The following is a 22,882-nucleotide window of genomic DNA, read 5'->3' as shown; positions in this document are numbered from 1 at the left end:
ATAACTACTCTAGAAATATATGAATGAGAACAACATTCCTCAGCTGAGATTAAATGAAGGTTTTTTGGAGCTGTACTGCTTCATTAGGTTTGCATAATGTGTGTCTAATATGCCACAATGAAAATTGAGACAAATGCATTTTAAATAATAACAATAGTAATAAATTATAATTTGCCCGTTTCTTCTCAAATATTTAAAACAATAGAAGAATAAGAGAAAACATGTCCTTTTGATTTTCCATATATTTATTTACATGTTTTACACACAAACATAAGAAAAGTGATATCTTGGGGATAAACAGACTGCAGTTTAATAATAGGAATAAAGAACAACTAACTGTAAAGAATTGCACTGGCAAAATGAGTAAGGGGCATTGAAAAGAGGCATTTAAAAAACCCCAGAAAGGATATACTCTTCTGTCATCATTCCTTTAATATGTCTTGACTTGAGTACATTTTCCCCCTTTCAGAATGCCTTAGGGAATATTACTTCAATCAGTGATCAGTCATCTTTAAACAGGCTGCCTATTGTAAACATAATTGATCTGGATGTTAAGGCTTCTCTTTGGTGAGAGTTAAGCTAAGTGCTTTTCCTGCCAGAGGACCACAAAACTGTCCTTGTGTTTACTGTCTTGGCACATATATTTTAGCACAGCTGATGGTTCCATTTGTTGCAAAATAACAGCTGTGTGGTTGTGCATTGAATAAAACTGCTGTTTTCAGGTAGGAGCAGATGGTCTGACACCAGGTATGGAAGCTAAAATATCCACATTCTTGAAGGCTATAAGAGTGCCCTTGACCTTTCCCCTGTAAAGCAATTTGGCACTGCTTCTAAGTAAAAAACATAAAACTAAACACCTACCAGAATTTAGATGAAAGCTCATAGGTTTATGTAAGGTCAAATTATGTATCTATTAAATACAATTTGGTTTAGATTTTTTGGAAAATGAATAAATACTGGGTAATAGTTACAAGGTTGCAGCTAGCATAAAAGGGATGATTAAACCTTGTTTATTGCGGTCCTGACAAGAATACATTCCTTGAAGCTACTATTTTTCTTAAGAAATCTACTGTATGGTATAGTCACTAATGGATTGGGCCAGGCTGAGGAAACCAAGTTTGAAATCCATCCTTAACTTTGGAAGTGTCCTGGGACACTTCAGGCTAGTCACATGCCTCAGCCTAATCTACTTCATGGCTTTTTGTGAGGAAAAGGAAAAAGGAGTTCTATAATTGTTTCAATGAAAGTAGTTTTGGTTTTCGGGTCGCAGGCATTAAACGAAGACGCATGGTGAACAGCAAAGCTTTCTTTATTGACTTCTCCTTACAAGCAGCAACAACAAAAAGGCACGCAGGCCTTTTATAGTGTCCAAAACCTGGACAGTGTCAGCCAATAGAAATCCGGCTGTTTTTGCGCCTTGTGCATGTGCACAAGGCTGGTGACAGCCAGTCTGGTCCCGGGCAGCTTTTGGTCTGCCTGGGACCATTTGCAACATTTCTGAGCCTGCTGAATGCTTCAGCAGGCTCAGGACACAACAGGTAGGATAGAAACACATACATACATTTAACTTAAACACTAATTTTCCTGAGTATTGAGAAAAGATCACTCATTGAGATAATCCAACAATGTATTTCAATAGGGTTTCATTTATTATTATTTTAAACAATCAGAATACTTATTATGTTCCTAATCTTCATGGTAGCTTATCTTGTTTATTTCTACAGTTCCAAGGTAATGAAATATTGAATCAATTGAATTTACATTTGATTTTATAGGATAGAACTACAGGTAGTCCTCAACTTACAATAGTTCATTTAGTAACCATTCAAAGTTACAACAGCACTGAAGAAAGTGACTTATGACCGTTTTTCACACTTACAACTGTTGCAGTATCCCCATGGTGACATGATCAAAATTCAAATTCTTGGCAATTGGTTCATATTTATGACTGTTGCAATGTCCCGGGGTCATGTGATCACTTTTTCTGACCTTCTAACAAGCAAAGTCAATGAGGAAGCCAGATTCATCTAACAACCATGTTATTAACTTAACAAATGCCATGATTCACTTAGAACTGTGTAACAATAGTCGTAAAATGGGGCAAACTCACTTAACAAATTTCTCACTTAGCAACATAAATTTTGGGCTCAATTGTGGGGAAGACTACTTATACATATTTGGCTAATACGTGTCGTATTTCATCCCAAAAATTCATTAGAAATGTTCAGAATTATATCTAAGCAGTAGATTTTCTCAGCAGAGATTTTATTTTAAAACATAAAATATGTAAATGCTATTATTATTAGTAGAGTATTCATATTGTGGTAGATTAATATTAGACCACATGATCCACTATTTCCACCCACTTCTGTACCCAGTTGAGGATATTTTTCCAAATAACTTCTTTGTGTGAAATCCTTTGTATAATGAGCCCCTTTTTCTTCATTGGGCTCTTGATATCATATTCTCTCCAAATGTTTTATCCATCCATTCCTTTTTGGCAGCTGCCACCCAATGTCTGGAGAGTGCTTTTGCAAGGCTGGCTGGTCTGGGCTCTCCTGTAATGAAAGCTGTTCCCCAGGATTCTATGGTGAATCTTGTCAACAAATCTGTAGTTGCCGAAATGGTGCAGACTGTGACAGTGTGACTGGAAAATGCATTTGTGCTCCAGGATTTAAGGTAAATAGTTCTGCTTGTTATTTCATTGGTTGTCTCTGCCTTTGAAGATAGAAGCAATTTCCATAGTCCCTATTGCGATTGTGACATTCCATCAGAAGATGTGCTTAAAAACACACAGGAGGGCAGATAAGACTTCTTTGTTTCAATAAAAGAAAATACATGGAGCTCAGGCTTGAACTGTGGAATTCCTGATGTTCTCTGAGCCTTGGTGGTTGCTTGCAGCCATTTCATTACCCAACTAAGTACCATCATCTTGCAGATGTTTCATTACCCAACTAGGTAACATCATTACACTGATGAGGTTATCTTTCTGTTTAATGATCTAATTATTTTCCTTAACATTGCATTTTTCTTATCTTTTGTCAAATGCATTCTAGGGTTCTGACTGTTCTATTCCTTGTCCTGTTGGAACATATGGAATAAAATGTTCATCTGTATGTAATTGCAAAAATGAGGCTGTTTGTTCCCCAGTGGATGGTTCTTGTGTCTGCAAAGCTGGTAAGAATGAGCATCATAAACCACACTGTACTGCTACTTCCAGCATTCTCAGACTTAACTTTCACATTTTAATTCTGTTTACTCCACTGCAGGATCCTTCCTCTTGAACAGTCCCAAACATTTTTTTAAAAAAATGTTCGTCAAGATCCCTGTGCTTTCCCTGCCTTGTAATCATATTTATTCCTTATTCTTTTTTCTGTTCTGTTCTATTGCTCATCATCAACAAGCAAATATTTTTACAACCCTCACCTCAAATTGCTTAATGGCATTTGTAAATCTAAAGACTTTGTATCAATAACTGCATTTTGTGAAGTCAGTTGCAACTTATGAAGTGAGTTGCAGCTCACAAAAGCTTATGTCTTTTAATAACAGTGGCTAGTTGAAAAAGATGCTGCTTGACTCCTGGTTTTTTGCTGCCATAGACTAACACAGCCATCCTCCTATAATTTTGGCAAATGAATGATATATGTAAAAATAGCTTCCTGTTCAAAAACTGAAAAAAATGCTTATCAGCTCTCAGCTGTTCTTATCAAGTAAGATCTTAGAACTCTATACTGAAAAGAAACATTTTCTTTTTACTGTGTCAGGTTGGCGTGGAGTGGACTGCTCTATAAATTGTCCTAGTGGGACGTGGGGTCTTGGCTGTAATTTAACTTGTCAGTGCCTTAATGGAGGAGCATGCAATATTCTGGATGGAACTTGCACCTGTGCTCCAGGTTGGAGAGGAGAAAAATGTGAATACCCCTGTCAGGTAATAAAGCAGACTCCACTGAGAGCTTGATTTGGAGATTGCAATAATATAATGATTTATCCTTAGTCATCATATTGACACTCTAAATTTATTCTTTGATGTTCCAGTTTGAAGTAATTTTTCCATTCTTCTTCCTACACTCACTTTGAAGTATAAACAATGTAGAACATACATGTCAAACTCACGACATCACATGACGTCGTGCGGCGTATCGGAGCTTTTCCCCCATTGCTGACAATGAGGTGGGCGCTGTTTCGTCGTGACGCATCCGGCCTGCAGGCCGGCATTTTGACACTCCTGATGTAGAACATCTCATTCATGAGTTTGGTGTTAATGCAATTTGGGTATGAAGGAAGGAAGGAATATGTTTCATTCACAAATCAAATCTCTTATTATATCAATTATATAAGGCTTGCCTGTTAACTGCACTAAAATAAATTTAATATCATTTCAGGATGGCATGTATGGCCTGGACTGTTCAGAGCGCTGTGACTGCAGTCATGCAGATGGATGTCATCCAGTAACAGGTTATTGCCGTTGCCTCCCAGGATGGTCAGGTAATTTGAAATTGTTATAACAATAGGACAGTGCCATCCAAATTTTGATTCGACTTAGCCACGCTTGTGTACATTAGTAGCATTTTGATCAATATATGAAAGATTTAGAATAGATTCTATGTTAATCACAATGAATCCAAATATATGTGGTGCGATTCAGATTAATCGCATAAACCTTTCTCAGAAAATTAACAACTGGAATGGAATGATTTTATCTAAGTAATTGTAGGCCTTTAACCTATCATGACAGAATCTGATTGACTGATATTGTGCCATCAGGTTGCTTTCAACTCCTAGTTTTCAAAATCTAGATTTTCTCCATAAGTCCTAGACAAAACTTATTTTCTTTGCAACAATTTAAAAGGCATATACAAAATGCTGTAAATTACTTCATATGTTTCTGAATAGAAGACACAAGAGCATATATATTAATAGAGAGGCTATTGCATTCTGCACTGGCTGGAGTTTTGAAATTTCATTGCTTCCATTCTTGTAAGAATCCAAAATATTAAAAATATACTCGTAGGGCATTGTCTGAAAGTTGAGTTGTGGCAACTGAACTTATTTTTTTGTTGGTCTGAGACATTTTGGTAGCCAACATCTCAAACCAACAAAAAATAAGTCCAGTAACCATGACTCAATTTTCAGACAGTGCTACCTGTTTGACTGAGAATCTTCATCAGCATATTGCCATGCACTTTGGGGAAGAAGCCCTGAGGTTGGTGTGGCAATATCCCTAAGAATTTTAGGAGCTGGCACATTCTAATGACTGTCTGCCAACTCAGATTCCCCTAACCAACTTGTTCAGACTGTAGAAACTGTTTGGATGGGCACTGAAACATCTCAAACCAATAAAAAATAAGTCCAGTTGCCATGATTCAACTTTCAAATAATTCTACCTGGATGACTGAGAATCTTCATCAACTGGTAAGGGTATTATTTGTGTTTGGAGGACATCCATCTTAATATAACCTGGAAATTCTAATTAAAGATATCATTGCATTCTCCAGCCTCTGTCCTATTGTATTCTAGGGATTATGCCTCTGGTAACTGTCAAGCTACTGTAGAAATGTATGGCAATTTGATCAGAAAAAACTCAGATTAATCAGCCACTTTCTAAAAAAAAACATAATAGTCTTATATGGTCAAATGTTATAATATAGCCATTTTGATAGGGCTGCTTCCAAATTGCGATTCTTAGATCTGTCCTAAACCTGTTTACTCTAAATTTTTAAGTTTCATAGTATATCATGTTACTAAAATTGCACCACTCTATTTTTATTTATTGGTCTCTTAATTAATGCAGCATTTCATTATTTTGTTCACATGAATAGATGTTTTTTCCAATTTAATAAAAAATGTTCTTATATCACACATAAGTGTTCTAAATATCACACAAAAATGAGAAATCTGAATATGGCTATTTTAAAGTCTATCTTCATCTTTAGTTCACATTCACACATGCCAGAATATCTGTTATGTTTGACTATAGTGCTATTTGTCTTTGGGCAAGAGTGCTTTTGAAAAACTTAGCACCAGCAAAGCTATCTTGTTTGTATCATGTTATATATTTTGATATTGCTGTCATGTTTTTTTTTAATATTTCAATCTAAGTAGGCTGAAATTGTATTTATCTACTTAGAACATATACTGTACTTAAGAAATAAAATAAAAACACACTAAAACCAATTGTTCATAACAGAGCATAAAAATGTATAAAGATGTCTTAGTAGGATTTTTTGCATTTATCACAATACAATCTGATAATCCAGTAGTAGGCCAAAATGTAAGGATTTGTAATACTTGTTATCCATGACAGCTATATTTCAGATTTTATTCAGTCTCCCTCACTAAGCAAAATGAACTTGATTCCATTTTTTCAGGATAATGAGAAATTTGGATCTATCCTTTGGATTACAAACTTCTTTAAATTTGGAATGCAGTTCTAAGATTAAAAACAATAATCAAGAGGCATTTAAAACACACACTGTATTACAATTGGCTTATTGTCAATTCTTGTTCCTATTTGATTAGAAATATTTGAACCAAACCAATTTTTAGCAGACACTTAAATTAACAAATTTAAAATTAGTTCCTCACTAGACTTTTAATTTATTCTTGCCAGCTATATTTTGGTAAACAGAACAATGAAAGCATTCTTACAATTGTCAGAAGTAGTTTTCATTAACATGTTAAGTTATACTACCTACAAACTTATTATTATTCAAACTTATCACAGCGTGGATAACTTTCTTTTCATTCATTTTTTTCTTGGACACTAACATTTATAGTATTTCTTTCAATTTTGATATTCAAGATATTATTACCATTTCCTTGTAAATCTCTAAAATACTACTTTGCAACTTTTTGTCTCTTCAATTTAATCCCACTGTGTTTTTTTTAACTTCATTCATTCTGTTAAAGACTGTCTGTTTAGCCTTCTTCATCCATTTCAGGAACAGATTTTTATTTAAACCCAAACCATTTTTTTCTTGTTTCTTTTAATTTTAAGTGTTTCTTAATCAAAATAATCATACTCTTTGCAAATATTTATCTATATATTATAATTTACTTATTTTAACTCCATCAATTATTCTCTTTTATGTACTATTGCTCATCCATAGTCCCTTTCACTTCACCATACACCAAACCTAAAAATATTTTTCATACTTCTCATTATTATAACTTCACTCATTGATATATTTCATATTGGAGAAGCTTCCATATCTTCTTTCTGTATGCTCATTTTTTTATTAATGCTGTTGGGAAATTTATCTACTGTATCTTCCAAAACCTCTGCATACTGTGACTCCTGTTCTACTTTCATTCTGCTTTATTTTGTCTTTCCTTTTATTTCATATTCACTTCCAAACATCCTCTCTTTTTTTATATACAAGTTCTATTAATTTTTCAAATGTTTACATCCAAGTACTTAGGAAGCAGTGTGGTGATAGGGTAGTCAATAGTCCAATAACAAAATCATTCATGTATATCTCAGGTTACATCAATAAAGGTTCCCTCTCTATTTCCCACAAATATTATATCATATTCATATTAATAGATTTCTAGCTAAAGCTTAATCAATCAATAGATTTGTGAATAACATTTTGGTTATACATATCCAAGTCCTGTTTTTAGGTTTTATTTAATTCCAATTAGCATATTCCAATTTAGCCTTTTATAACCAATGTTTAAGCTTTGGATAACCTTAATTTCCCTCATTTCATTATAAGATAATTAACGTAACTAAAATACACATATTATTCCAGAATTTACCTTCTTACTTTATTGATAGATATATTCTGTTTCTCATCCTAGTAACTCCACATTTAGTAACAAAATATTTTTCATTGTCACAAATTTATTTCCATATAACAATTAAAATTATAATCTAACAGTTAGTTTTAATTCCCATTATAAATCTAAATCCTAAATATTAAAGCAATCATTGTCTCTAAAAAAACTGCTTAACCCATTAGGTGGATTTCTAAATCCCATTTTTAAATTTAACTCTGGCTTTCTTTTTGTGCCAGACAGGTTTTCATGCCTGTGCCTTTAAAAAGTAGGATGTGTCTCCCTTCATTCCCACACCTGTTGTTTGAATCAAGGGAGAACATCCAGTTATCAGTCTTTCAAAAGAACTGGCCCCTTTGTAGTTATTAGCTTGTTGTCCTAATAGTTCAACTCTCCATGTTCAGTTTGAGATGTTTATCATCAGTTCAGTCTGGTCCTCTTCTTCTTCTTGCAGTTTTGTCTGAGTAAAATAAAAGGTCATATCCGGTGTTGTAATTGTTTGGTTATCTAAATTGTCTAAGTTCTCAATGTAATGTGTTTGTTGATCAATTCCTGTTGCTTTTGGAGTTACAGGTAGTATAATTAAAGTAGATTGTACGTGTTGTCGTGTAAAATCCTCTTTAATGTTGAATTGTTTCTCTTCTGTTATTTTTTGGCTTGTAGGTTGATCAGTTTGAGTCTGGGGTTCAATTTGTAGTTTTGTGAAAATGTCCTTGGCTTTCACTCCTGAGTTCATTAACTCAGTAGCTTCAAGGATTTTTTTCCAGGATAAGTTTATAATTAAGTTGTGGATAGGGTTCCTCCATTTCCATGGTGATTAGAGATTAGAGATGGTCCTTTAGTGGAGACTATGTTTTCACACTTTGTAAAAATAATTGTCACCACCCAGCTGTTTCCACTTCTTATCTTTTTTGATAATATGAAGAACAAATCAGGGGAGTCAACAGACACAATTGAAAAAAGATTTCAGTTGCTATGCCAGGTTTTGCCATAAGATGTCCCCAGCAGACCATAAAATCTTTTCTCAGATGCCAAATAGAGAGGTAAAGAAGGGTCTCACCCAAATCCTCCACGGTGCTTTGTTGTGCTTAGTTGTTATTTTGGCTTTCGGCTGGTGCGACTTGATGATCGGCCATGTTAATGGTCGATCTTTTCTTCGTTGGTCCTGAGGAGCTGCCTCGGATCAAATGGAAGGGCTGCTGCTCTTCCACGATCTAGCAAGGGTCCTCCCCAATGGTGGTCGCCCCTCCAGGGTGACCTTCGACCCTTTCCAGGGTCTTCCGACGAAGGGAAACTGAACGGCGGAAAGAGGGCTTTCACCGCACTTCCGAAGGCGCCACAATCCGGAACCGGAAGCCCCAAATATCCTCTCTTGACACTATCAAAATATGGCGTGTTCCACATTCAGACATTTATCACTCATGTATTTTTCAGTAATTCTCAATTTTTCATCAAAAACAATCAAATTGAATATGCTTTTAGATTTACATTCATTTTCTCATCTATAAATGTAAACCATGTAAATGAAATAAACTGACATTTTTCTAAGAAGCTACTCACTGAACAGCATTCTTATTTATTCTTGGGTCTTCTCAAGGCCCTATTGCTTTTTTTGTTCACTCTCTTCTTGTTCCTATCAATCTATTCCTTTCACTTAGCAGAATCATATTCCCTCAAATAATATTCATTCAGAATTTTGGACTATTTCCCCAAAGCTCATCTCTAGTACTTATATTATCATCATTCAACAGAGCACATATAATTATAATGAGCTATGGATTCTTAACTTTCATACGCATATGAAACAATACAGAACACCATAATTTTCTGTTATATATTATTTGGCTCCATTAATGATTTAATCTACACCTTTACTTCTCTGCATGTATTCCTTAATTCCACTATACAATATTGGCTTATAATATGCTTTGCCTTTTTCTTACTTTCACAGACACACAACATAATTATTTTTTATTTCATTTCATTAATGAATTCATGCTCTTTATCATTTATTCTTCTTACATTCCATTCAATAGTCATCACAATAAGAACAGATCATAGATATTGACTTCTATCACCAATCATGGCTTTGTTCAATCAAGACATTTACACAATTCTTCTAGTATTATAGCTAAATTGATAGCTAGGTTTTCTGCCTTAGTGATACCCATGCTACATGTAGAATTCCCTGCTAAGCATTTTGCCAAAAGTATAATCAAAATCTAATTATAATATAGTATCGATAAATATGACATGATGGAAGTTTCAACATTTCAGTGTAATAGTCCTAGTCTCTATTATTTTTCTTTGCTAGGATCAACAATTTTGGGTAGGGATGGGTTAAGCTATCAAACTCAATATAGCACAGGTTTTCTTTTTTCTAATTTTAAAATTTCTACTTTTGACACAGCAATTATTTCCACAGTTTGCATTTAGAAAAATAGATATTTGTCTATTTTTCTTAATGTAGACTCTTCCTTGTAGTCCTGGAAAAGAATATGTGTGGTTCAAGGAAATGTAGACAGATGCCACATTTGCAATCCTGCACACCCCAAAGCATAGTTTTGCCTTTGAATCCAAAGTATTGCACAATCACAGTATTTACTGCTTGTGAAGAGGGCCTTCCTTTCTTGTTTGTACCTTTGAAACATGAGCAAATATATAAAATATCATTTAATATGCAGTCCAGCAGCTGTCAGCATGGATCATTTACTAGATCCCAACGACACAGTACGGAGATTAGGTTTTCCACATGCCAATGTTACCGCAGTGTTCCATAGTAGTATTACTGCTAAAATATAAAAAAAGGTTTTTTTTATATATAGACTACATGCAGACTACAAATTTTATAGCAAGATAGATAATATCATCCAAGTAATCATTCCCTTCATTCACACCATTGTATGTGCTACAGGAATGCTAATTTAAAAGTGAAGCTCTTGGCATAGTTCTCCGAGTTTGAGGATTTCTTCAGAGCTGCTTAGCTGAAGTTTATAATGACCATTTTGCTATTGCCTAGCAACTTGCAAAGGCCATAAAAGAGGCCTTTGTCCATTCTCCTGGCAAAACATTTCCTGACCGATCTGTTCCTCAGGAACGAAATTAATGGACTTATTTGCTAATAATTCTTTTGTTTCAGAAAATGCATTTTAAATATTAAACGTTTATACAAAAAAAAAGCATCTGTATAATTTTTAGTGTAAAAGCCTTCTATGCCGAGTACTCCTGCAGTCATCGATGGGCTGAAATATCTAAACATTAAGGCAGAGCTACTTGCTAACATGTGGCCTTCAAAATAAGAATGTGTACAAATATGTTCATTTTCCTGGTTGGGTTCCTAATTCTTTTAGCAGTGTTTAGTTAAATACATGTATTTGATAAAGACATATGTAAGAACACAATTCATCAGGGTAATAATTGCTCTGCATGTGTACAAAAATAATACATTTTCATTACCAGTCAGATATATAGTCATATTATACTAAATATGACTATATATATTATATTATATTATACATATTATAGACTATATTATACACCATAAACACAAAGCTTTCGCTGTGTCCCTGCACAACAGCTACAGTGCTCTTGCTGACCTTAATAGGGACATTAAGGAGACTGGTAAAGGTATTTGTGAAGATAACTCAAATAAGCAGGGGATTGTGGTCCGAGATGAAGAACTAGATTTTGATAGGGAGAAGTGTGAATCAGGTATTGCACATCAGTCATGCAAGAATAGAAAGGCTCCCAAAAAGAGAAGCTACCTTCTGGTAGGTGATTCAATTATAAGGGATGTAAATTTAGGAAAGGACACAGAGGCTTTGAAAGAGGTCAGGTGTCTTCCAGGTGCTACTGCCAGTAGGGACAAGAAGCGTATTTCTAAAATAATCAAGAATGGCAGCAAGGACTGTGATGTGGAGGCTATTGTACACCTTGGCACTAATGATCTGTCCCAAAAAGATGTACTCTCTGTGCAGAATGATTTCCAGAGCTTGGGGAAGGAACTTAGCAGAATAGGCTGTAGGCTTACTTTCTCAGAGGTTTTACCAGTGTATAAGGAGCAAAACGGAAAAGGCCAGCGCATAGCACAATTCAATATGTGGCTAAAGGAATGGTGTAAAGGGGAAGGCTTTGGATATATTAGTCACGATGTCAGTAGCTGGTCCAATCAAAAGATGTACAAAAGAGATGGTTTGCATCCATCAAAAAAAGGGACTGAGTTACTCGGCTATAAATTCACAGATTTTCTGGAGGGAAATTTAAACTAAACAGCGGGGACAGGGAGTTAATTGATACGGAACAACCCTGTCCCCGGCAATTTAAAAACTATAGGGCTATCAGTGCATGTAGCACAGATGTGTGTGTGGACAAGAATACCAACCTTGCTACCAATCAAAATGAAGCCTCTAATAGCGAGTGCCATATAAAGTGCACTAACCAAATAGGTGGTAAGACAATAGGGGAACTCAGGCACCACACAGGTTATGTAGAAAGGAAACACAGGGCCACCCACAAAGGACTCAAATGTTTATACACCAATGCACAAAGTATGAACAGCAAACAGGGTGAACTAGAAATTCAGGTTAATGAGGGCAGATACGATATTGTTGCCATTACGGAAACATGGTGGGATGAAACTCACACATGGAACACACAGCTAGAGGGATTTAAATTATTTAAAAGAAACAGACCAAATAAAAGAGGAGGTGGAGTTGCTCTCTATATAAGAAATAACTACATCTTCACAGAAATAGAGTACAACAATGATAAAAACTGTCTTGAATGCATTTGGGTCAATATAAAAGGGGGGGGGAATGACATTGCCATAGGTGTATACTACAGACCACCCAACCAAACAGAGGAAATAGATGAACTTTTTGCTAGTCAGCTAACTAAGGTATGTAGGAAGCACATCACAATAGTAATGGGGGACTTTAACTACCCTGACATCAACTGGGAGACAAACTCCGCACCAAGTGGAAGATCAAACAGGTTCCTGGCAAACCTAGCAGACAACTTTGTCTCCCAAAAAGTAGAGAATGGAACTAGGGGATTAGCCATTTTGGATCTAATTCTCACTAACAGAGATGAAATGATAGACGGTGTTGGAGCCATAGGAACCCTGGGAGGAAGTGATCATGCAATATTAGAATTCAACATTATAGAAGCACAACCAATAGAACACAGTCAAACTAGAGTCTTGGACTTCAAGAGAGCTAATTTCAATAAACTTAGAGAGGGCTTGGGAAGGATTCCATGGATGAGAATCCTCAAGGGGAAAACAACTCAAGAAGCTTGGGAAATTTTGAAAAATGAGATAATAAAAGCACAGTCTAGCACAATACCAACAAAGAGGAAAAATAACAGCTCTCAAAAGAAACCAGCATGGCTGCATAAAGAACTCTCTGACAAATTGAAAGATAAAAAGGACAAGTATAGAAAGTGGAAAGAGGGGAACATAACTAAGTCAGAATATCAGCAAATAGCCCGAGCCTGCAAAGATGAAGTGAAGAAAGCCAAGGCTCAAAATGAACTGAGGCTTGCGACCAAAGTCAAAAATAACAAAAAAAGCTTCTTTCAACATGTAAAAAACAAGAAAAAAGTGAAGGAAATGATTGGTCCATTAGTGGGTGGAAGTGGCAAGAAGGTGACAAGCAACAGGGAGAAAGCAGAACTATTTAACTCATTTTTTGCATCTGTCTTTACACAAAGGGAAAAAACAGACCAACCTATCAAAAATAGTGCCACAAAAAACAAAACAGAAACACAAGTTAAGATAGGCAAGAAAATCGTTAGTGAGCACCTGTCCAGCCTAGATGAGTTCAAATCGCCAGGACCAGACGGATTACACCCCAGAGTTCTCAAGGAACTGGCAGATGTGATATCGGAGCCACTGAACTATATTTTTCAAAGATCCTGGAACACAGGGGAACTACCAGAGGACTGGAAAAGAGCTGATGTAGTTCCCATCCTCAAAAAAGGAAAAAAAATGGATCCAGGAAATTACAGACCTATCAGCCTGACCTCAATACCTGGGAAGATCCTGGAAAAGATAATCAAACAACGAATCAACGAACACCTAGAGGCAAACAAAGTCATTACTAAAAGCCAACATGGGTTTGTCAAAAATAGATCATGCCAGACAAATCTTATTGCATTCTTTGACCAAGTGACAAAATTAGTGGATCAGAGGAATGCTGTGGACATAATTTACTTGGACTTCAGTAAGGCATTTGATAAAGTAGATCACAACCTACTACTTGACAAGATAGAAAAATGTGGGTTAGACAGAACACCACCAGATGGATCCGTAGCTGGCTGACCGGCCGTACTCAGCGAGTGGTCCTCAATGGAACTGCATCTATATGGAGGGAAGTGTGTAGTGGGGTGCCCCAGGGCTCTGTTCTGGGCCCAGTGCTCTTCAACATCTTCATCAACGATTTGGATGAAGGGATAGATGGGGAACTCATCAAATTTGCAGACGACACCAAGCTGGCAGGAATAGCCAACACTCCAGAAGACAGGCTTCAGATACAGAAGGATCTGGACAGACTTGAACACTGGGCACTAACTAACAAAATGAAATTCAATGGTGAAAAAAGCAAGGTTCTACATTTAGGCAAGAAAAACCAAATGCACAAGTACAGCATAGGTGGCACCATGCTCAATAGTAGTAACTGTGAGAGGGACCTCGGAGTCCTAGTAGACAATCACTTAAATATGAGCCAGCAGTGTGCTGCAGCTGCCAAAAAGGCCAACACAGTGCTAGGCTGCATTAACAGAGGGATAGAATCAAGATCACGTGAAGTATTAATACCACTCTTCAATGCCTTGGTAAGGCCACACTTGGAATACTGCATCCAGTTTTGGTCACCACGATGTAAAAAAGATGTTGAGACTCTAGAAAGAGTACAGAGAAGAGCAACAAAGATGATTAGGGGACTGGAGGCTAAAACATATAAGGAACGGTTGCTAGAATTGGGTATGTCTAGTTTAACGAAGAGAAGGACAAGGGGGGACATGATAGCAGTATTCCAATATCTCAGGGGCTGCCATAAAGAAGAGGGAATTAAGCTATTTTCCAAAGCACCTGAAGGCAGGACAAGAAGCAACGGGTGGAAACTAATCAAGGAGAGAAGCAACCTAGAACTAAGGAGAAACTTCCTGACAGTGAGAACAATTAATCAGTGGAACAGCTTGCCTCCAGAAGCAGTAAATGCTCCAACACTGGAAGTTTTTAAGAAGAGACTGGACAGCCATTTGTCCGAAATGGTGTAGGGTTTCCTGCCCGAGCAGGGGGTTGGACTAGATGACCTCCAAGGTCCCTTCCAACTTTACTACTATTACTATTACTAAATACAGTTTAGGGTGCAAGATTGCAATGACTTCCCTTCTACTTCTGAACTGTAAGAATGATCAGAGAAGTTTTTGCATCCATTTATGCAACCTTGTGACTTCTAGCCATACACGATTTTTATTTTTTTAAAAATCAAATTAAACACAAGCTGATTTGTTTTTAATAACTCATTGTTAATATTAACCACAATTTAGGTTTCAGGCAAAATAAAAATAGAGGTTCTCAGTCTCCTTCTCACTGTTGGGTCACAGAAGGAGAAAAAAAAAGAACACACAAATTTAAAGCTATCTATAATTGATATTCATTTTGCTAAACATTAATTTGGGATTGTAAACAACTGTAATCATAAATGCTATTTCAGTTTAATTTCTTTATTTCCATAGATTGTTAAACTAATAAATAATGTATTTATAATGTATTCATATCATATTATGTATTAACCAAAAATAAATTATTTCATTTATTAACAAAGTCCTACATGTCTACTCAAAACTAATTTTTTTAAAGTTTTATAGTGCTTTATTTTGGGAGATGGGAAATAAGAGAATTTTTACATTGAATGAAATATATTATATTAAATTAAAACATAAAACAAAACAATCTCTGAAATAAATCTTATTTTTTGTCCTTGTTTGGTAAAAAAAAGTAGCAAAATATTCTCTTAAATTGCTTATTTCAAACTTATGTACATTAATGGAACAACCTGCCTCCAGAAGCTGTGAATGCTCCAACCCTGGAAGTTTTTAAGAAGAGATTGGACAGCCATTTGTCTGAAATGGTATAGGGTTTCCTGCCTGAGCAGGGGGTTGGACTAGATGACCTACAAGGTCCCTTCCAACCTTTTTATTATTATTATTATTATTACTTCTATATCCAAACTTAAAGAGCCGAGGTGGCGCAGCAGTTAGAGTGCAGTACTGCAGGCCACTTTAGCTGACTGTGTTCAGCAGGTCAGCGGTTCAAATCTCACCGGCTCAAGGTTGACTCAACCTTCCATCCTTCCAAGGTAGGTAAAATGAGGACCCAGATTGTTGGGGGCAATGTAAATATATATATACATTGCTTACTGGTGTACACCGCTTAGAGAGTGCTTGCACTTAAAGCGGTATATAAGTCTCATAAATAAATAAATAAATACTTTTAAAATGTACCAGCAAATTAATAAGGTGTGATGTACAACCTTTCAGTGGATCTAATGACACCCAGTATAGGAATTTGATTTATTTGCAAATATAGGTGGCTGAATTTAAAAAATCCAGTATTAAATATCTGTTCTAAGCTATTAAGAAATAAGTTACTTTGTGACTTGATTCAGAAAGCTGAGATATCTAGACAAGAATCAGCTTGCAAGAGGTTAATGGTACAACTACTTTTATGTCTTGTCGGTCAATTCAAAATCCATTCAAATCTTCATTCAGTCAGGAAAAATAGCCCCTTTATACTTGTTCAGTATCCTGTATAAAATTAGTTTCTGAGTTCTTGTCAAATTTCAATGTGATGCATTTTCCACTACAGTTAGTTCTGTTATTATTTCTCTAGCAGATTGGATAAAAAGACCTGGGTCATAATAGTTTTAACCTACATTCCCCTTTATTCTAACCAAGAAAGATATTTTCCAAATAGGATTCTGTTCCCAGCCCCCATAAGAGTTAATATATGGATTACTGCAAGGATATTTTTTTTTCTTAGTTTTACTCTACTTTATTAAAATGAAAAGGAAAAAGAATAGAAAAATATGAATATCTATTTTAATACCTTTCAAGTACAGATATAAGTTAGTAAGACAGGAAGATAACTCCAGACATAATATACAATATATGATTTTTAAAAAGGAAAAAAGTTGTTTTCCAAAGCAAATGATGCTATGAACTTATTAACTGTAAAGAGAGAGACTATACTTCCATTGACTTGTTTTGTGCAATCAAGTGAGCTTTTATTTGTTTAGGTTTTGTGTACCCAATGTATATATTTTTAAATAAACAAATAACATTTAAAATTATTTAATATTTGCCCTTCTAATAGATTAAACTGGGATATTTAAGCTATTCAAAAGATAATATATTTACAATATATTACGATTATATAATGCTTTAAGGCAACTTATTCATAAATTGCAGATACAAGCAATTTCAACTACTTTTGAAAATAAGATGGTCTTGATCTGAAGTCCAATTGATTCCATCATTGGCATCAACTGAATAGCACAGCACTATCTATTTAGGTCACCCAATGATTTTAGTTTCCTATTTCTTATAGCAATTTTCTCCTTTTCTCCCTACTTTGAGCTCATTTGGTCCTTCCTTTCATAAGAAGCGTTTGTTTAGTCACAAGGACCCAAAAGTTACTTGCTGTGGCTTCAAATATAGTAAATAATCAGATATACATAAATAATCTCTACGTCAATGCTCCTTTTTGGTCAGATAAGCATTATTTTAATTTACCTTTTGTGTGCCTCTGAATAGATGACTGTCAATTTATTTTCAAAGAGTTCCTCTATATGCATAGCCCAGAGGTATTCTTGGAAATATGTACTTTTAGCTACATTTTGCTTTGCAATTTGCTAGCTTCCTCTCAGATAGAAAGAAATAGTCATTCAGGGCATAGTGTCTAACATATCTCTTGATCTATTAGCAGGTATATAGAAGCCTATGGAAATCATGCTGAAACTCCAGGCTTACATTATGCTTCATTCACTATTTTATTTCTGGTAGTTTTGTTGCTCTCCTAGTATTGTTATTGATAACTGTACATATTAATTGTTTGCAGGTATACATTGTGACAGTGTATGTGCGGAAGGACATTGGGGTCCAAACTGTTCATTGTCCTGTTACTGTAAAAATGGAGCATCATGTTCTCCAGATGAAGGAATCTGTGAGTGTGCACCTGGTTACAGAGGTGCTACTTGTCAAAGAAGTAAGTTACCTCTTCCTTGTTTATTATGATTATAATACTAACATATAAACAAACTATTTTATGATAGAAAAATATTCTTACAAAATGATATGCTGAGTTAATAATCTGAGTTATATATATATATATATATATATATATATATATATATATATATATATATATATATATATATATATAGGTCTTTGGTGGTTCGGGTTTTCTCCCGCGTAAAATTGGAAGTGTCTTGGCAACGTTTCGACGAAGTCACATTCGTCATCTTCAGGCTGGTGTTTTCAGCTTCGTGCTTCGTGCTTCGTGCTGCACAAAGCTGAAAACACCAGCCTGAAGATGACGAATGGGACTTCGTCAAAACGTCGCCAAGACACTTCCAATTTTACGCGGGAGAAAACCCGAACAACCAAAGACCTACATACAAATACCCGCAAAAACTTCAGAAAACATTATTATATATATATATATATATATATATATATATATATTATATATTATATATATATATATATATATATATATATAAATAAAATGAACACCAAGGTATTAATTAAAACTATAAAAGTTTAATTTAAAAACACCAAGCTTTCGCCGTCACCTGCCGGCATCATCAGGGCTGAGCCGCCAGGGTGTGAGAGAGTCATTTTATAGGCAGATTGAGGTCTGCACTCGGCTCCTCGATCTCGTCACCGGACCCAATTGGTTAGATTGTGCTCTGGTGGTTTGTTTCTTTCTGTCCTTCCTAGCTGCATGTGTATCTTCATCTACCTTCTTTTCTTTGGATTCTAAGGTAGGTGATGTAAAATCCTCGTCTCTCCGATTGTCTCTATCCCTCAATCCATTCCCCCTTTCGGGTTCAAGTGGTATTTACATTTGTCCTTTTCTTTTCCCCAATCCGTTTCACCCAGTCACTTTCTCTATGAGTATCTTTCCTTTCGTCCTTAACGCCCCTCCCTCGTACCCAACTGTCGTCAAGATGGTCATGCACAGTGTTCCAGACTGGGTGGGGTGGCTCAATAGGTTGTTTTTCTGTGGGGGTGGTCTCATGGTTGTAATTATCTTTGATTACTACACCCTTCCCCTCCTTTTTATTAATTAATACCTTGGTGTTCATTTTATTTTAGATATGAATATTCCCAGGGTTCATATTTTTAGTGTTATTAACTATATATATATATATATATATATATATATATATATATATATATAGAGAGAGAGAGAGAGAGAGAGAGAGAGAGACAGAGAGACAGAGAGACAGAGAGACAGAGAGACAGAGAGAGAGAGAGAGACAGAGACAGAGAGAGAGAGAGACAGACAGAGAGAGAGACAGAGAGAGAGACAGAGAGAGAGAGAGCGCAAGTGCATAATTGCCTCCTGTTAAATTGGATAAATTATTCAGAATGGTCCAATACCCCTAGGAAAGCTGATGGAAAAATATATTTTAATTTGGTAGCTCCATTCTGGGTATTTATAACAATTACGAGCTATTCACCCTCCATAATGCTTTACACCAGCAGTCCCCAACTTTTTTGGCATTAGGGACCAGTTCCATGGAGGGCAATTTTTCTGTGGATTGGCGGGGCATGGTTTCGCATGCTGCCTGGATCCCAAACATGTGTGGATGGTTTTTTTTTCATTTGCATGGCCAAGTTCCTGGTGGTTGTGGACTGGTGCTGGTCCATGGCCTGAGGGTTGGGGATCCTTGCTTTACAGACCTTCTGAGCAGTTTACAATGTCAGCATATTGTCCCCAACAATCTAGGATGGTTGGCTGAGTCAACCTTGAGCCTAGTCAGGATCAAACTCCAGATTGTGGGCAGAGTTAGCATGCAATACTGCATTCTAATCACTGCGCCATCAGGGCTTTAGTGTTTTGCACTTGCATTGATACAGAGAGCTTTTAAACACTTGGCCAATTCAAAGATTAGTGGTAAATCAGCAGTCCTATTGAGCGACAAGGGGTCTGCTTCCCAAGTTTTAAACATTTTTCTTACTATTTTGTCTCTGCTTGGCTAACAATCGTAGGTAGCTGTGAAACTGAATGCATGTACTGGTTCATTGCAGTGTGAAACTACCAATGAGTTTTGGTGCTGATTTATCATCAACCTACCAGCTACATAGAAGCTGAGGGTGTGGTAGCACAAGAAAACAACAGTTAACAACTTAATAGCCAGCCATCAACACCTAATTAACAACCGGAAGCCACACACACAACCAAGCACCATATAAATACAGCATGTAGAACAGCTCACTGCAAACATTCTGGACAGAGAGAAATTCCCTGAGGATGGCTCCAGCATGAGCCCAAAAGATTGAAAGAATAAATTTTTGGTCCAGGTGACTGACTCAGATTGAATCCTGCTACTTCTATTTTAGTTGTAAAGCCAGTTAAAAAAAAACTTGATTTATTTTTAAAAAGTAATACTAAATATACATTTGATAAATAATATAAATAAAGCATGAAATAAGCAAACAAACAAACAAATAAATAAGAATCCACCTAGAAGAAATAAATAAGAGAAAGTTCTTTGCCTATTGATGGGCTACGTTTATAATTGATTTTTTGACTTATTAAAAACAAATTGAAATAAAAGGTTCAGAGACTATTATTTAAACATATGATAAAATTATAAAGTAGAAAAATTAATAATTATATATTAAAAAGAATCTCAGTAATGGAAAAGGAAGAGGGTACCGATTAAGTAAAACCAGTTGAAACAAAATAATGGCAATAAATGATGTAAGTGTATGGTGTAGGGGTCAAACCCTATTTTAAAATCACACCTTGGGAGTTATTCCTTAATATAATTGCATTGTTGTATTAATGTAATATATAATATTATATTAGATATTATATAGGTAATATAATATGTTGTATTAATTTACATTTCATTATCTACTTTCTACTCTGTTACTGTTCTCTGCTCTAATTCTCCTGTCTCTCTGCACTCTCCCCCCAACTTATATATTTTTTTTGCCAACTGTTCTTTTTTTCATAAACTCTTTCTGAAAGTATCCATAAAACCTTACCAAAGAATGGACATTTTCTGTGATCTATCATACCTTTACATTATCATACTATCATACATTGTGAGAGGATACTTATACCCTTGCTTTGAATGCTGGGAAAATATGACTTTATTTTATTATCATTTTAATTCTTCTAAGCATTTTATGTTATTATGAATTGGAATCTGACTCATGACATGATGTTAAAGAAACTAATTTGATGTTGAATTTAATAGCAGCAGCAAGGTTGTTGGTAGGGCAATATTGGAAGAAAGATTCCTTGCCGACTATAGAAGAATGGACCCTTAAGGTCTCAAATTTAGCAGAAATGGCAAAAATTTCGGCTTAATTGAAGGATCATTCACAAGAGAGATATATTTCGGTTTGGAGAAGATGGATAGATTATATTCAGAATAAATATGGGACTAAAAAGTTCCATTTACTTTATGAATAAATTTTAGAATATTATTATTGTTATTATTATTATTATTATTAATAGTTTATTATAATGAAATTTTTTAGTATATTGCATTGTTTAAGAATTAGGATTTTAATTTGTTTATATGATCAAGTTTATTTGCAAATTGTTTATTCTGTGTTAAAGGATAGTTAAAGCGCATTATATTTGTTTATCTATATAGTTGGTTAATGTTAATTAGATTATGGTTATTATATTTGTTACCCTGTATTCAGCTCTGGGAAGTGGGGGAGGGGGAGGGGAAGGGGGTAGGGTTGGTGGGTTTTGGGATATATTTTGTAATTTTTGTAAAACTTTTTAATAAAAAAAGAGAATGTATGTAGTAGTCTAAGGTATAGAAACTGGTATGTCTTAATTAACAAAACAATCTGAGTGGTTGATATTAAGCCATCTTTATCTATCAAATTTACTCCCACACCAACCCCATTGAATTGAACTGAAGCTACATAGGAGCCATCCTTGATGAATAGTTTGTAAGACTATTCAATTAATGCTGAAACACTGTAAATTAAATGAAGTAACGGCATTATAACATAGACATAGCCTGGAGACTCTCTTTATTATAAGACAGGGTAACTTCTTAGTATGTTCAGGACAATATCACATTTAAAAGGATAGTTGCACTAACAATGTTTATACAAATGTACCTAACTTGGATGAAGAGAGAAGGAAGAAATTATGGATGTGGCATTTTTTTTAATCAAAAAATTGATGTGACTGGAATGCTTTGTTTTTCTTTCTTAAGGAACCTGTTTCAAACACGTGAGACTGTTTGACTTCTAGACAATTCTAAAAATGTAAAGGCAAAAATTAGCCTTGTAAATGTTAATTGCTGTTTAATAACTTGTAACATTTGTTAATATATTGATTGGTCCTGAAAGGAATGCCAGAATGTTAGAGTTATAAAGAAATAAATTCTACCCAACATTTTTTTTCTTCCTCAGTCAGTCCAAATAAGGATATATAGTTCTCTGAAAAAGAACTGGTATTTTGGCATAAGACTTCATAGGATTTTTTTTCTTTAACTCATGAATGGAATAAAAAAAACAGCAGTGTGCAGCTGTCTGTACTTACTCTTGTACTGAAAAAAAAATTAAACTGTGCAATTGTAGTGATTTTAGTCTGATCTAGTCACAGAAAAAATAATTATTATACTGTTGACAATTATGATAAGAAAAAGTTTAATTATGAGTATAATAATTTTATATATAGGGACTCTATAATAAAATAATAGCAAATTTAGGTAAAATTCATTGTGTATCAAGCTGTCTTTAAATTTCAAGTAGTTACTATTTTGAAAGAAAAGCACTGGAAGTTGAAAATAAATCCTGAAAGAACCAGTAGTATATGTTGCCA

The 22,882-nt window shown here is 35.1% G+C and overlaps 1 protein-coding gene across 4 annotated transcripts in view; it reads left to right on the top strand.

Moving 5' to 3' along the window:
• MEGF10 (multiple EGF like domains 10) overlaps window positions 1–22,882 on the top strand; it is a 113,295-nt gene that overhangs the window by 67,665 nt on the left and 22,748 nt on the right. For all 4 annotated transcript variants that reach the window (XM_039334152.1, XM_039334153.1, XM_039334150.1 and 1 more), the window contains exons 10-14: window positions 2,505–2,679; window positions 3,057–3,177; window positions 3,765–3,928; window positions 4,383–4,485; window positions 17,903–18,049. In XM_039334152.1, the coding sequence (XP_039190086.1) occupies window positions 2,505–2,679; window positions 3,057–3,177; window positions 3,765–3,928; window positions 4,383–4,485; window positions 17,903–18,049 (710 nt within the window). The remainder of the gene's footprint in view (window positions 1–2,504; window positions 2,680–3,056; window positions 3,178–3,764; window positions 3,929–4,382; window positions 4,486–17,902; window positions 18,050–22,882) is intronic.

The sequence above is a fragment of the Crotalus tigris genome, unplaced genomic scaffold (assembly GCF_016545835.1).
Source record: "Crotalus tigris isolate CLP2741 ecotype Arizona unplaced genomic scaffold, ASM1654583v1 scf7180000017628.32516253702:7417878, whole genome shotgun sequence".
In the NCBI taxonomy this organism is placed as follows: Eukaryota; Metazoa; Chordata; class Lepidosauria; order Squamata; family Viperidae; genus Crotalus; species Crotalus tigris.
Note: the sequence above shows the minus strand (reverse complement) of the source record. Positions and strands in the feature narration are given on the sequence as shown.